Source organism: Vulpes lagopus, chromosome 7 (assembly GCF_018345385.1).
Source record: "Vulpes lagopus strain Blue_001 chromosome 7, ASM1834538v1, whole genome shotgun sequence".
In the NCBI taxonomy this organism is placed as follows: domain Eukaryota; kingdom Metazoa; phylum Chordata; class Mammalia; order Carnivora; family Canidae; genus Vulpes; species Vulpes lagopus.
The window spans coordinates 92,201,484-92,218,275 of record NC_054830.1 but is presented as its reverse complement, the minus strand read 5'-3'; the positions used below and the strand labels follow the sequence as shown (position 1 = coordinate 92,218,275).

Genomic DNA, 16,792 nt, shown 5'->3' with positions numbered 1-16,792 from the left:
ATTGTGTGACACTATTTTAGTTTTAGATTAAAAATATACAGCCCTTTCTAATATCTACTTAACATAACCAGCATTAAATTATTAGGCTATATTAAGGAGTGAAGTGTATGATTTCACATTTTGTGTTACTGCTAATTCAAATGCATACAAATGTTTATCGAGTGCTTCTAGAATATAAGGCAGACATTGTGTTAGAAGTTATATGTAATATGTAATGTTGGGGATCCCTGGGTGGCTCAGCCGTTTAGCGCCTGCCTTTGGCCTAGGGCGTGATCTTGGAGTCCTGGGATCGAGTCCTGCATCGGGATCCCAGCATGGAGCCTGTTTCTCCCTCTGCCTGTGTCTCTGCCCCCCCCCCCCTCTCTCTATCTCTCTCTCTGTCTCTGTCTGTCATAAATAAATAAAAATAAATCTTAAAAAAAAAAAGAAGTTATACGTAATGTTACCCAGAATCTATCTTTAGATCAAATGCCTTAAGAAGTTTTGATTTGGTGATATAGCCACCTGGGTGGCTCAGTGGTTGAGCATCTGCCTTTGGCGGCTCAGGATGTGATCCCAGGGTCCTGGGATCGAGTCTTGCATCAGGCTCCCCACAGTGAGCCTGCTTCTCCCTCTGCCTATGTCTCTGCCTCTCTCTGTGTGTCTCATGAATAAATAAATAAAATCTTTAAAAAAAAGTTTTGATATAAATTTCTTGGCACTGTAAGGCATCAAAATGGATTGACTTGTCTTTGGGATTGAGTTTACATAGAGGTTTAGATGCCATAGGAACAAGGCAAATTTGTGTTGATTGAATTGAATTGGAGGGACTGATGAAAGGCTCTTGTGAAACCAAGTCCTAAGGCAGGATTTCCCATGTTGGGGATGCAAAGACAGATTGGCTGGCTTGTCGTGTGGTTATCACCAATGGGAAGACTAAGGAAAGATGTTTTGTGACTCATAAAATTAAAAAAAGATGGGACTTCAGACTGCACTATGGTGACTAGCAATAATTATACCTTCTTTAAAAAAAAAGAGAAAAAGAAAAAAAAAACTACCTATAAATTTTGTATGCAGACTCCTACCAGTAAATTGGCTACAACATCTGCAAAGATACCTTTTATTATTATTATTTTAATGAGCAATTGCTGACTTAGATCACAGCATAATAATTACCTTTACTTTTAGCTATTATTCATGAAATATTTCAGCTGGAGTAGGAGGTTTTATTAAATAACTCCCACATATTCTTGACTAATTAATCTCTACCTCTTTACATATTGATGTGTTTATGTCTGTTCCTACTTTGGCATTTTATTCAGTTTCTGATTGTGCTATTTTTAGAGTTTATGCTCAGGTAAGTGTTCTGCTCAAATATTAGATACTTTCTTAATCTAACTCTTCAATATCCTCTCATCCCTGAGGAGCCATAAATAGCTCTTTATACTTTCTAGCATAAAGGGCAGTGATAGAGTTGGGGTTTCGATATATGCTTGGGTTTTTACCATTGGAGTGTGAAGAACTCTAGGGGAAATCTCTAAAATTTATCCTTTTCCTGCCACCCTTCTCAACCCTTTTTCTACTCTTGCCCCCTTGTGGGATTCAGCTTACTCCCTGAAGTAACAGTGGTTCACTACAGTGGTTATTCTCAACTAGGTTTAAGATGTGGGGACATAAGTGATTTAAAAGAGTCCATCTTTGACCTCCAGTTTCCGATATAGACAACCTGCCTCCTCATGAAGAATTATTGCTTCCAACACTGCCCAATGCATTCTTCTTTTTATTTTTTACTGAGTTTCCCTTTGGTTATTTGAATACCTAAGGACTGAATGTCTAAGAAATGGTTAGTGTGTTCAAATCCTAACAAGCCCCCACAGGCTAAGGATACAACTGAGTCAGCTCCCCACCTCTGTTTTGCACACAATAGTAGTGAGGTAAAACTGAGGCTCATTTTCTATAAAAACGTATTTTCAATGATTTGAAAATCCCTGCCAGGTAGGGACTTCTGCAGTGTAAAAACTCTAATTGTGGACAGCCCGGGTGGCTCAGCGGTTTAGCGCCGCCTTCAGCCCAGGGCCTGATCCTGGAGACCCAGGATCAAGTCCCATGTCAGCCTCCCTGCATGGAGCCTGCTTCTCCCTCTGCCTGGATCTCTGCCTCTCTCACTCTCTGTGTCTCTCACGAATAAATAAAATCTTAAAAAAAAAAAAACAAAAAACTGTGGGAAAAAAAAACTACGATTGTTTCTTGTTGTCAGAGATTACTCATTCTGCACCAAGGGCTTACTCACAAAATTGAGGATTACCTCTGTAACCTTTCCAGTGAAAGTACATCCACATTTTCTCAGTTTGTGGAAACTTGTGAAATAATCTTTTAAATAAGAGTGCTGTGAATTTCAAGTAGAAAGAAATACAGAAGGATACAATGTATCCTTATCAACATTGCTACTTTTGTGGATATTTCAGCTATTTTTGTAAGTACTACTTTTCTTTAAATTCACTAAAGATAGGGACGCCTGGGTGGCTCAGCAGTTGAGTGTCTGCCTTCAGCCCAGGGTATGATCTCGGAGTCTCAGGATCAAGTCCCAGGTTGGGCTCCCTGCAAGAAGCTTGCCTCTCTTTCTGCCTGTGTCTCTGCCTCTCTCTCTGTGTCTCTCATGAATAAATAAATAAGATCTTAAAAAAAATAAATTTACTAAAGATAGAGTTCTTATTGACTCATGCATCAATTTAAACTGTGAAACTTGTTGAAAGCTCACAGGTTGATAGAACAAAAGGTGTTAAGGGAGTGGCAGACATCAGTTAGGGTTATGAAACATTACATCTAAGATAGGTTGGAAAATGTTAATGATTAGAAGAGTTGAATAAGATATATGAGTTAGGGATTTTTTTTAAAATTTTATTTATTTATTCATGAGAGACACACACACACAGAGAAAGGCAAAAACACAGGCAGAGGGAGAAGCAGGCTCCACTCAGGGAGCCTGACGTGGGACTCGATCCCGGGTCTCCAGGATCACACCCTGGACTGCAGGCGACGCTAAACCGTGGTGCCACCGGGGCTGCCCTGAGTTAGGGATTTGAATATCAAGTTCATTAACTCATATTTCTTGTCACTGGATTGTTACTAGGAAGTTCTATGTAATGATAGACCCTTCACACTTGCATTGATTTAGCAATTATTTATTGGACATACGTGAAATCCTAAGCCATTTTATAATCTGGGAATGTTGAATGAATCCATATGTTTTGTTGGCTGGTAAAAGTGTTAATCATTTGAAACATGCGAATTTAAAGTTGGTCAAAAAGTTTCAGGGGGCTTTTTTGAGGTCTTTTTGATTCCAATATTAAGAAAGGGACACAAATGATTGTTCTCTTTTAGTTTGTGGTTTTTTTTTTTGTTGTTGTTGTTGTTGTTCTGTTTAGCTATTTATTCTTTTCCTCTGCCTTCTTTAGTGTCTCCCCAACCCAATAAAAGAAAACAAACAAAATACAGAGAATTGTTATTCTGGTAAAACAAGCAGTAATAGATAAACATTTAGGTAGAAGATTGACTCTCATCTCTGACTTGAGTTCATTAAAAAAATATTTAGTTGTTTAAAAATTAAACTTTTTATTTTAGAGATCTTAAAATAGATTGTGTTATTGATTTCTGGAGTTAATTTTAGAAGTGAGTAATATAAGAGACCTCATTATGCATCCTGTGTTGGTATTAATATGGTATAGCCTGTTTGGCTTTGATTTAAGTGAATGTCACTGCATTCATCAGAAGCCGTTTCTGTTTTTAAAGAAATTTATGCGAATACTTGATGTGTTCTAAATAAAATCCTGTGTTTATGCACAAACTCCTGGATTTTCATAGGTTATACATAAGGAAAGATGGTTGAAGGGTTATCTGGCTCTGAACCCATAGTGGAGGCATTTTATAGGATGAGGTTTCCAATATTCAATTCGAAGCAGATTCTAAAAGTAATTTATCATTTTATATTTGGCTCTCCACTTAAGTTTTTTCAACAAAGCTTAGCTATAATTGGAAGGGTGTAGTTTTGTGTGTGTGTGTGTGTGTGTGTGTGTGTGTGTGTGTTTTAAACATATATGCGGTTTTCCTGGATGTTTTAGTAGCTAATGTAAATAACAAAATGTTATAATTTTACAGGTATTCTTTTTTATGACTTCTCTTGATTATTCTTAGTTGTGTGCACATTTGTCTTATTCAGTTGTTACACACAAAGCAAGAGAAAAGCCTGGGCTAGCATAAGAAAGCTGCAACACTTAACAGGTGCGCAGAGGAGGAAGGAAATGTAATGAAACCAAGTCCAGCAATAAGAGCTAATATGGTCAGGAGAATGGACTTGCTTTTGAAGAAACCAATCATACACTTAAAAGTATGCAGATTATATCAGCTATTCTTAAATTACAGTACATCTGTAGTTTCTTTGTTAAAATATATGCATATGTAAGATGCAGACATATGCTCTTTACCACATGGCAGATAAATTAATATAGGCATCCAGTTATGTGAATGTAAAATTAGACAACATAAGATAGATGAGCAGATCGTTATTTTTTTATCTCCAACCTAGTAGGTCTTTCTTTAGCATTTCTAAAGAAATATTGATGGCTTGGGTGCTATGACTCATTTTAAGTAATTGAGGTTGACTGAACAGAAAGACTGGATGGGCTAAAATATGTGCAAAAATAATCACATCCCTTTTACATTAAATAATTCTGAAATTGGAAGAATTTGGTCTTTTGCCATGGTTCATCCACCAGTTAAGATCCCTCTGAAGATGGTGACAGCTTCCGGCTTGGCTTCCCCTTCCGATTCTGCTGCTCCCCTGCCCTTTCCTCTACTTCCTCTTCCTCCTTTTCTTTCCTTTTCCTTTTTTTAAAATTTTTTAAAAATTTATTTATGATAGTCACACACACACACACACAGAGAGAGAGAGAGAGAGAGAGAGAGGCAGAGACACAGGCAGAGGGAGAAGCAGGCTCCATGCACCGGGAGCCCGACGTGGGATTCGATCCTGGGTCTCCAGGATCGCGCCCTGGGCCAAAGGCAGGCGCTAAACCGCTGTGCCACCCAGGGATCCCCTCCTTTTCTTATTTATTTATTTATTGTATTTATTTATTTTTAAATATTTTATTTATTTATTCATGAGAGACACACAGAGAGAGAGAGGCAGAGACACAGGCAGAGGGAGAAGCAGGCTCCATCCAGGAAGCCTGATGTGGGACTCAGTCCCGGGACTCCGGGATCACACCCTGAGCCAAAGGCAGACGCTCAACCACTGAGCCACCCAGGCATCCCCTTCTTGTTCTTTTTAAAAGATTTTATTTATTTATTTGACTTAGAGAGAGCAGAAGCAGGGGGAGTGGCAAAAGGAAAAGTAGGCTCCCTGCTCAGGCTCGATCCCAGGACCCCAGGATCATGACCTGAGCGGAAGGCAGACACTCAACTGACTGAACCACCCAGGTGCCTCAACAACCTTTCTTCCTCCCTTCCTCCTTTCCTTCTTCCCCTTCTTATTCAGCAGCTTTATTGAGCTATAATTCTCATTCTGTATAATTCACCCATTTAAACTGTAGAATTCAGTGATTTTAGTATATTCAAAGAACTGTGCAACTAATCACAGAGCAGCCACAATCTAATTTTAGAGCATTTTGTTAGTAGTCAATCCCCATCCCCCCTTTCCCCTCCCGGAGCCCTCAAGCAACCTCATGTATGTCCTATAAATAATCTACTTTCTATCCCTAAATTTGCCTATAGCCTGATCATAGTACATGATCTTTTCTGACTGGCTTCCGTCACTTAGCTTAATGGTTTCAAGGTACATTCATCTCTGGAGTGTATCTATACCCCACACCTTTGTATGACTGAATCATATTCCATTGTATAGATAGGCCACATGAAGTTTATGTATTTATCAGTCTGTGGACATCTGAATTGATTCTGTTTTTTGGCTTTGAGGAATAATGCATTCACATTCATATGCAAGTTTTTGTGTGATCGCCTATTTTCAGTTCTTTTGGGTTTGAACCTAGGAAGAGAATTGCTGAGCCATGTGGTAATGGTAAATAACTCCGTTTAACTTATTGAGAAACTCCAACTTTTCCAAAGGGGCCGCACCATTTTATATTTCCACCAGCAGAGTAGGAGGGTTCTGATTTCTTGTTATCCTCACCATCCCTCTGAATTTTCTTCTTAAACATATTTTTTAATGATTTTATATATTTATTCATGAGAGACACACAGAGAGAGGCAGAGACATAGGTAGAGAGAGAAGTAGGCTCCCTGCGGGAACCCAGTGTGGGACTCTATCCCAGGATCCCAGGACCCCGCCTGAGTCAAAGGCAGCTGCTCTACCACTGACCCCCCCCAGGGGTCCCATGAATTTTCTTATCAACTTAAGTGTTCACCTCTGTCTTCCACTTCTCTGAATCTCCTGCCACTGTGCCTATCTGTGTATGTGAGAGCTTCCCAGAGCTTTGATACACTGATGTGGTAACTGGTATTACCTCTGTAGTCTCTGCTGTGAGCATTATTGTCTGTTTCCCCCGTATGCTGTTTAAAAATTCTTTTCAATTTGTCCCATGATGTGTAAAAAGAAAACAGGGCAAACAGACCCAGAACCAACTTCTTTCTTGTGTTTTTTTAGGCAACTAGGATTGGGTATAATCTTTAAAATAACTCCTGATGATACTAATCCTGGCAATTTCAATGTACCCAGACTAGAGATACTTGGAAAACCCCGCTTATGAGAGCAGAAAGGGTTGAAATTGTGCTAGAGTTTCTCCAGTAACATCGATGTCAACAAATGCTGTCGTGCTCTGGGTGGAGCATACATTATTGTTATCTCTGTAATTATGGCTGGCTCAGTCCTCTGAGAATTAGGCATTCAATACTGAATCAGAATTAAATCGTGTCTCAGAAAGTGCTCGGGTAGTCAGGTTGCTTTTATGCATTCACTAGTGAAGAGAACACTAGTTATGGTTGAAAGCTTTCATTGGAGTTGAGGTTATTATACTTAAGAGAAGCATTTCCTCTCTGTTTTCTTTTATCCCCCTGCAAGAATCCTGACTCAGTGCAGTTCCTAAATGGAACAGTGCTTTGGGGACCTATGAAGAAGGCAGTGTGCAGGAATTGTTAATTATTTCTAAAAATAACTCCGGGAGACAGGCTAATGGTAATGACTGGGTTCTGGCACTTTATGGTTATAGCAACCACTTTTATATATTTTGATTTCCTCCCCTAATGCTTAATTATCTCCATGTGGGCATTATGATAGTGTGTCATTGAAAGTATTAAAAATTTAATTAATTGCTTGATAGTTTTATCTTGTAGAAACTACAATAGTGGTGATCTTTTTACATTTTTAAATTTTTGGTTCCAACAAACCTAACTAATCACAGAGCAACCACAAAATCGTCAAATTGCAAATTAAACACAATAAAGTATAGCTACCAATTACAGATTTTAGTGTTTTTATAATCTATAGCAACAAACTGCCGAGTCTAAAAAAAAGTCAACTAAAGCATTCTGTCCTTTCCTGATCTCTATTTTATTTTCTACTGAAAGATTTTAAGCTTTGCCATAGAGACATGGCTGGAATCACAAGTTAAAGGGAAAAAAATGTATTCCGACAAGGCAAATATTTAATCACAAACCATAGAAGCTCAGTATATTGAATGTGTCAGTGTTTGCATTTTATTGTCAAAAGGTGTAAAATTTTATTAGTGTTCTATAATAATCATTGCTTATGCTGGCTTACGGTAATTTTCTTAGTATATTACCATTAGTTCTTTACATGGATCTGGAATTGTGTCTAATAAGATAGAGTTTACCATTTACTTAATCTGAAGATGAACAGATATTTTAAAATTAATTCTTAATGTTCTTTTGGCATTACAGTGCAATGAGTCTAACTCAGTTTTTAAATCTTGACATAAAAAGGACAAAGAAAAGATTTTACATAATAGTTTAGTATTGCCTTCTCTGTCATTTCAGATAAGACCAGAAATTCCGACTCCTGATGAGCTAGATGAAGACGAAGATGATGAGGGCGATGAAAAGGATCTGGATCTTTCCATTCCTGGCTCTTGCTATCTTAGACTGTTGTCACTTACTGCTCCTTTGGTTTTACCAGGTGACTCCTATTTAGTGGCAGGGGAGCTAGCATTTTTCAGTGATTTTACCTGTCTGATTGTGTTCTTTTGTGATGCGTACCTATAATAGCTTGCTTTAATTATAGCTTAATTTCTGTTTGAAAGGCAATAGGTATCCATCTGTTTTAGAGGGACTGTTTGAGGTAGTAATGGTATTCAAAACACGCTGAAAAGCATTAGAGTTGAACAAAATTGAACCAGAAAATAGTTTAAACAACCATTTTCAGTGAGAAATTAAAATTCATTTCAAGCGCTGTATTCTACAAGACAAATTTGCAGTGGGACTTTAAGTCACTGGCTCAACTAATGGTTCTTTATTCTATAAGCTAAATGAAAAGATTGTTAGAATCTTCAGAGATTTATTGGATACTTTCATTATGAATTTATTCTTTCTTTAGAATTATTCCAATGATGGCATCAATATTTGAGAGCTGTAAATTAATGGTTTAAAAAATGGATTAGGGATCCCTGGGTGGCGCAGCGGTTTGGCGCCTGCCTTTGGCCCAGGGCGCGATCCTGGAGACCCGGGATCGAATCCCACGTCAGGCTCCTGGTGCATGGAGCCTGCTTCTCCCTCTGCCTGTGTCTCTGCCTCTCTCTCTCTCTGTGTGACTATCATAAATAAATAAAAATTAAAAAAAATTTAAAAAAAAAATGGATTAAATTGTATGATCATTCCATTTTGATAAAAAGCTTACAGGACCATGACATTCAAAAAATTATTCTAATTATATCTAATTATTCTAACTCAGTATTAGCCAACAATTTGCCAAGCATGCATCTATTACCTCATTCTGTCCTAATTCTACCTTAAATATACATGGACATAAAAAGTCAATTTCTGAAAATTAAGTTCAATACATGCAAGAAATGCCATCTGGTCAATCATAATCTCAATATCCTATAATAAGGGACATTTTTTTCCTTTATTTGCACCCCACATAGAGGCATTCTGGCAAATATATACTATGTCTAGGCAAAGCTCTTGTCCCAAATACCTGCCGCCTTTCATTAGAGAAAACTGAAATGGTACAACTGAGACCAGGAGTTCACTTTTTCTTTTCTCTTCACATCAGAATAAGCCTTAAAATCTTGTTTCCGTTCCTCTCTTCTGTTCATCCCCCTTTTCCATCTGAAGAGCCTCCCTCAAAGTTCTTCAGAGTCTAGGACTCCTTTGCATTTTTAGTCATTGGTTCCAGGAAGGGAAAAAAGCCTTCAGTTCCCCAAAGTTCCTCCTGTATCCCAAAATTGCTTTAGAGATAAAAGTTCTTTTGGGCTTTTAATTGTTTTTATTTTTATACTTTAAATATTTTATTTATTTATTCATGAGAGACACAAAGAGAGAGAGGCAGAGACATAGGCAGAAGGAGAAGCAGGCTCCTCGAGGGAGCTTGATTGCTAGTGTGGGTAGCTTTGATCTCAGGATCCCGGGGTAAGGACCTGAGCCAAAGGCAGATGCTCAACCACTGAGCCACCAGGCGTCCCTAATTTGCATTATTTAAAATAGAGAGCTTATTGGTATTTATTTATTTTTTATTTGGAAATAATTTTAGACTTATAAGAAGTCGTGAATCCACTGTAGAGAGTCCCCATGTAATTTTACCCAGTTGCATAACATCTCACTACCTTAGTTCATTATCAAAACCAGGAAATTCACATTGGTATGAAGCAATTAACTAAACTATGGACCTTTTAGGATTTCACCAGTTGTTGATTTTTTTTTCTTTTCCCCATACAATATGTCCACTTTTTTTTGTTGTTGTTGTTTTTTTTTTTTTTTTTTTTTTTTTTTTTTTTTTTTTTACTCAGTATAAGGTCTTTGATATGTATCCAAATACTTGCCTATCTCAATTTTTAAAAATTGCTGAATCATATTCCATTGTAGGATGTACCACGGTTTGTTCACTCACCTGTTAAAGGACATTGGGGTTGTTTTAAAAATTTATGATAACACTCTATTCTACAAATTTTCCACATGTTTTAAATTCTCACCTGGTCATCTGGGGGACAGCCTAAGGCTCAAAATTCCTAGTTGCTGGCTTAGTAGCTGGGGAAAGACAGTGCCCTATGTATCTCTTATACTCGTGGTATCTTACCCTCATTTAAACTATTTTTGGAGCTGAAGTTAATTTGGCAATCTTTAGTTCTCTAACAAGTAGACAAATTTCCATTCTTGAGTTAGTGTACGTGCAGATGTGTCCTTACCTCCTGACATATGTGAGCTTTTGCCAAAACAGAATTTCTTCTGAGAAAGCATGAGATTATCTTTTGTCTCCATAGCTCTTCTGTCCTCACAAACATGATTCTTAGCTACATTCTGAAAAGTTTGTACTTTCATTCAGTGTGAAGCGGTCACACATGTGCATGCATATTGCACCCAATCGGATGTCACTCATTTCTTTCATTTAGATGATGTGTATTGATCAGGGTCTTGACAGAAAAGCCTCATTCAGATGGCATCCTTGAGAGTTTAATACAGGAGCTATTTACAGTTGTGTGGTTGGGATTGAAGGAAATTCACAAATGTTGGTGCATCATCCCAGGGTGGCTAATGTCCCTCATCCTGAAGAGGTAAGGATGGGGAGGGAGTAATTTGGAGAATTAGGGAGAGCATCCATGTCATAGTTAATGCTGCCTACGGGGAGCTAGGGCCTGCAGAAGAGGGATGCAGGCAACTCATAGCAGTCCTGCAGGAGGGGGTCTGGGGAATTCATGCCCCCACCTCAGTCTGTTTCCACCCTCTGATCTCCTCCAAGTGTCTCCCATTGGATAAAGCCAACAGGAAGCCAAACGACAAGGGAGCCTGTTGATGGAGTCATTAAAGATTATTCTTCCAGGGTGCAGAGCAGGGTTGAGCGAGTAGAGGGTGGGTCTGGCAGGGTAAAAGGAAAACATACCACACAGGTGTTCTCTGGGCTTCTAATGGAGAAGCATGGTCACATCTGGGAAGGTTCTATATAAGAAAGACAGAACTGGGTATGTAATAGACGTTCCAGTGACCACTTGCTGCCTTTAATTTAATCATGGTCATTTGAAGCAGACTTTTAGATCTATTAAGCCTGAAATTCTAGGAGCACTTGGGTGGCTTAGTGGTTGAATGTCTGCCTTTGGCTCAGGTCATGATCCTGGGGTACTGGAATTGAGTCCCACATTAGGCTCCCTGAGGGGAGCCTGCTTCTCCCTCTGCCTATGTCTCTGCCTCTCTCTCTGTCTCTCACGAATAAATAAATAAAATCTTAAAAAACCCTAAATTACAGTTTAGTTAAGTGGACCTTTCTTTTTTGTTCCTATGTGAGGCACATGCAGTGGTTTTCTTTTTTGTTTTCCATAGGATTTGTTTAGCTTTAGTGTTTTTGTTGTTTTTGTTTCTGCATTGGCAACCTCTAGTGGTCCTTAGGAAAATAACACTTGAATATAAACCTTATATTCTTATCAGGTATTTTGTTTGGGTATCCTATTGTCTTCTGATCCCATATTTCTGTTGCTAATAAGTAGAAATGTCAAACAGTAAAGATTTGGGTTTAATTAGAAGGAATACAGAAAAATACTGAACTAATATTTTGTTTTTTTTTAAAGTAATTGTACTGATATTGCTACAGAATGATGGCTAGTCATAAAGGGCCTCTCTGAAAATACGTAAATGACAAGAAGGAGCTGATCACTTGGAAATTGGAGAAATCAAATGTGTGCCACTTGTGGATGCAATAGCATGTGCAGTGGCCCTGATTTAGACATGAGCTTGGTGTTCTTGCAGAATAGAAACAAAGGCCATTGAGAGTGTGCCCCTAACATAGCTAGCAAGGAGGGTGGATGGCAGAGATGAGGTCAAAGGAGAGTCAGGGACTAGATCATATATAAAGCCTTGATCATTGTCAGAAGTGTTAATGTCATTCCATGTGTGGTGAAAAGTCACTGGAAGATGTTAGGGAAGACAATGACATAAAATTCTGTCTTCTGGGCCGAGGATGGTTTGTAGGGGTGGTCATGAGGGGAAGACAGCAAAAGGTAGTTTTTAAACTTATCCAGCTGAGGCAGAGAGAGCATAATGACTGGCTAAGTAGCAGTGAAAATGGAGAGAAATGGATAGATCTGGGATATATTTTTGAAGGTACATCTAGAAGGACTTGCTAATGGATTACATATGAGAAGTATGAGACAGGAATTAAGAACGTCTAAGTTTTTAAGCTTTAGTAACTGAGTGCCATGTTCTAATTTGGGAAGAGCAAGAAAGGGTTGAGGGGATCAAGAATTCTCTTTTTACTTTGTGAAGTTAGGTTTGAAATATAACTCTATCTCTGTGTATGTATATGTGTGTATATAAGTATTCATATATATATAAGTATATATATATATACCCATACACATATGTATGAGTTAACAATGAATGATTCTCTCCTAACTTACTATATTTATTCTACCTCCGATCTCCTTTTATCTCTTTAAGCTTTGGAAGAATTTTTTACATCTCTCGTGAAGCAAGAAATGGTGAATATGCCCCGTGGAGTCTATCACTCTGCATTAAAAGGAGGTGTCCGCTCAGACCAAGGAAAGACTGTAGCAGGAATCCCCAATTTTATATTGAAAATGTATGAAACCAATAAACAACCAGGTTTGAAACCTGGCCTTGCTGGTAAGTCTATTACATAGCATCAAGGTATAGGTTTTTAATGTAAGGATTGAACTTCCACTCCTAAGAAGGATATGATAGGTCATGGCAGAGTGCTGCTGCTGCTAACATTTTGACACAACCAGATAAATTACCAAAAAAAAAAAAAAAAAAAAAAAAAAAAGGCATCAGAGAACTGTAGAAGCAAAGATAAGGTAGACTAAAATTATAGAATGGAGAGAAAGAACATTTTAGAACTGTGCCCCCCACTGCCTCATGAGAGATAGTCACTGATTTTGATTGTCGGCTAGGATTGGGGCTTGGCCCAAGAAGAAGTCTGTTGAAATATAGAGAAACCAGTGGGGTTTTTAGTGTTTCGTGGGTCTACAGTGATGTGCTGCTAATTTTCTATGTCAACTTGACTGGGCTAAGTGATACTCAGATAGCTGGTGAAACGTTATTTCTGGATGTCTGTGAGTGTGTTTCCAGAAGAGGTTAACATTTGAATCAGTAGACTGAGTAAAGAAGGTCACCCTCACCAATGTGGGTGGGTAACATCCAATTCATTGATAGCCTCACTAAAACAGAGAGCTAGAAGCAGGGTAGATTTGCGCTTTCCTTAGCTGGACATCCAGCTTCTCTGAACTATACTGAATTACTTAATTATACCACCAGCCTTTCTGGATCTCCAGCTTGAAAACATCAAGATCATGGGACTTCTTAGCCTCCCTAATCTTGTGATTCAATTCCTATAATTAATCTATAAATATATGTCGAGGGAGAGAGAGAGAGAGAGAGAGAGAGAGAGAGAGATACTGAGATTGAGATTGAGATTCTGGTTCTCTAAAGACTCTAATAGAGGTGAGAAACTGGAGAGTTTTCCTATAAGCTATCTGACTGAATTTTGAATTTGCACTGAAAGTTAAAGAACTGGCCTGTGCTTCTGAGAGGGGAAGTGAAATTTCCCATCTGGCTGGGGGAAACTAAGAAGAGCTAGGAAAATGGGCCTGAAAACAAAGCACCCAAGTAGTGAATTGATGCTGAATGTCTACACCTCTTTTCACTGGGATGCACTTACTTCTTCTGGCCTCAGCTGGAGGCTGAAAGTCAGGCTTGACCTTAACAAGAGGCTGGCGCCCAAGGCAGAGAAACCAACAGAGGTCTTGCATTCATGCAGTGTCTTGAGTGGTAAAACTGAGGACTTGTGGGACCTCAGACACATAGCCTACTTCTCCCTCAAGATGTTTGTCAAATTTTGAAGCTTTAGGGGATGGGAGGTTAAACTGAAAACCTCTGAGGACACATCTGAATCTTTCATAAGCTCTCTGCAGTGAGGAGACCAATTAGGCTGTCAGATGAAAACCTTGGCAGAGGCATGCCCGTAGGAACACGGTTGAACCAAAGGTAGGCTAAGATTTACTGAAGCTGTAATCAAGCCTAACCCAGTTCAATCTCTGATTCAATTTAAATGATCAGTCCTTTACTCTGTCTCCCTGACAGAAGGGAGGAGAAACTCCTCTCTGATTAAAAAAAAAAAGTAATATTTAGATTTTCTGTGGTTCCTTTGTATACTGTCCAGTATTCAATGAAAAAGTATTGGATATATGAAAAACCAAGAAGCTTTGAAATGAAGAGAACATTTTATGGAGTTGAAGAAGTCACTCCAGGGATCCCTGGGTGGCGCAGCGGTTTAGCGCCTGCCTTTCACCGAGGGCGCGATCCTGGAGACCCGGGATCGAGTCCCGCGTCGGGCTCCTGGTGCATGGAGCCTGCTTCTCCCTCTGCCTATGTCTCTCCCTCTCTCTCTCTCTCTCTGTGTGACTATCATAAAAAAAAAATTTTTTTTTGAAGAAGTCACTCCATTAAGAAAATATTGCAGTTCTAATCAGTGTAGACAAAATAACATAATTAAAATAATATATGAAGAATGTTCACAAAACTAGAAGACAAAAATGGATAAACCTACCGGAAGAGAGGTGGGTAGGAGCTTGGGTTAATAGGTGATGTAGATTAAGGACTTCCTCTGTTGTGATGAGTACCAGGTGTTGTATGGAGGTTTTGAATCACTTTATTGTATACCCGATATTAATATTATAGTTAGTTAGCCAACTGGAATTTATATGAAAAAATGGACAAGCCTACAATAATATTGGGAAACTTTGAAACATTTTTTAAATAGCTTAATGAACAAGCGACAAATCAGTGAATTTACAAAATATCTGAGCAATTCTGTGAACAAACTTCATTTAATTGACATATAGAGCATTGTACTTTACAGTGATAGAATTCTTATGCTTTTTTTAATTAAGATTTTATTTGTTTATGAGAGACACAAAGAGAGAGGCGGAGACGTAGGCAGAGGGAGAAGCAGGCTTCCACGAGGGAGCCCGATGCAAGAGTCAATCCCAGTACCCTAGGATCACGACCTGAGCAAAAGGCAGACATGCAACCACTCAGCTATTCAGGTGCCCCTCTTAGACTTTTTAAGTACTTGGGGAAGTTAACAACATGCCTATATGATGGGCCATAAATCTCAAGAAATTTCAAAACATTGAAGTTATTTAGAATCTATCTTCTGATGATGGATGATGGTGGGATTGAGCTAAAAATATATAGCAAAAAAATAGCTAGGATGTCTCCAGTAGCCTCAAAATTGATCAGTATGCTTGTAAATAACCCATGGATCAAAGAAAAAATAAAAATGGAAATCAGAAAATATATTTAACAGAATCATAACAGAATTCATAACAGAATAATGAAAATAAGCTACAACATGACTTGTGGGACTTAGTGAAAAAAGTATCAGAAGGAAATTTGTGCTTTTAATGCATATGTTAAATAACAAGAAAGGAAAAGAGTCATGATTTAAGCTACTATTTCAAGAATAACATCAAATGAAGATTAAATAAAGGAATAATAAAGATAAGAATAAAAAAAGAGACATTATAAATAAAGAAAACCACAGCTTAAAACTGATTTTTTAAAAAGATTTTATTTGTTTAAGAGAGGGTGCAGGCACAGGTGAGCAGGGGGAGGGGCAGCGAGAGGGGGAGGGAGTCCCAAGCAGACACTGCACTGAGAGCAGAACCTGATGTAAGGCTCAGTCTCAGGACCCTGAGATCATGACCTGAGCCAAACCAAGAGTTGGATGTTTAACTGATTGAGTGACCCAGGTGCGCCTAAGAATTTATTCTTTAAAAAGTTTAAGAAAATTGATATGGCTATTGTAAGTCTAGACAATAAAATGGAGAAATGTAGATTATTTCTATTAGAAACAACAAAGGAGGCAGCACTTCAGACCCTACAGCATTCAAAGAGATCATAAAAGAATATTATAAAGAACTTTTTTTTAATGTTTTTTTTTAAAGATTTTATTTATTCATCACACACACACACACACACACACACACACACACACACAGGGGCAGAGACACAGGCAGAGGGAGAAGCAGGCTCCATGCAGGGAGCCTGATGTGGGACTTGATCCCGGATCTCAAGGATCCTACCCTGGGCTGAATCAGGCGGCACTAAACCGCTGAGCCACCTGGGCTGCCCCTTTAACCAGTAAGTTCACAGTTTGGATGAGATGTAGAAATTCACCAAAATTTAAAACTTTGTAAAACTGACAGAAGGAGAAATAGACTAACTGAATAGTTTGATATATATTAAAGAAACTGAATTAGTAACAACTTTCCCACAAAGAAAACTCAATGTGCAGATGACTTCCTTGGTTAATTTTTCCAAAAAAGAAAGAAAGAAATAATAATCTTCCATCAGTTCTAACAGAGAATAGGAAAAAAGGAACACTGTTGGTGAGATCAGCATAATCTTGATACTGAGTACAATAAAGGAATATATATAGCAGTGTCTTCCATTAAAGATAGCTGTAAAAATACCCCTATATATATTAGAAAACTGAATTTAACAATACAGAGGATAATACATAACAATTAATGTTTGAAAATTAGTATAATTCAGTGTGTTAATAGAAAAAGGCAGAACAATCTTTAGATGATCTCAATGGATGCATAAAAAAGCCTTT

The 16,792-nt window shown here is 38.3% G+C and overlaps 1 protein-coding gene across 3 annotated transcripts in view; it reads left to right on the top strand.

Moving 5' to 3' along the window:
- FOCAD (focadhesin) overlaps nt 1-16,792 on the top strand; it is a 308,502-nt gene that overhangs the window by 181,769 nt on the left and 109,941 nt on the right. For all 3 annotated transcript variants that reach the window (XM_041762114.1, XM_041762115.1, XM_041762113.1), the window contains 2 exons: nt 7,987-8,125; nt 12,589-12,774. In XM_041762114.1, coding sequence (XP_041618048.1) covers nt 7,987-8,125; nt 12,589-12,774 — 325 coding nt within the window. The remainder of the gene's footprint in view (nt 1-7,986; nt 8,126-12,588; nt 12,775-16,792) is intronic.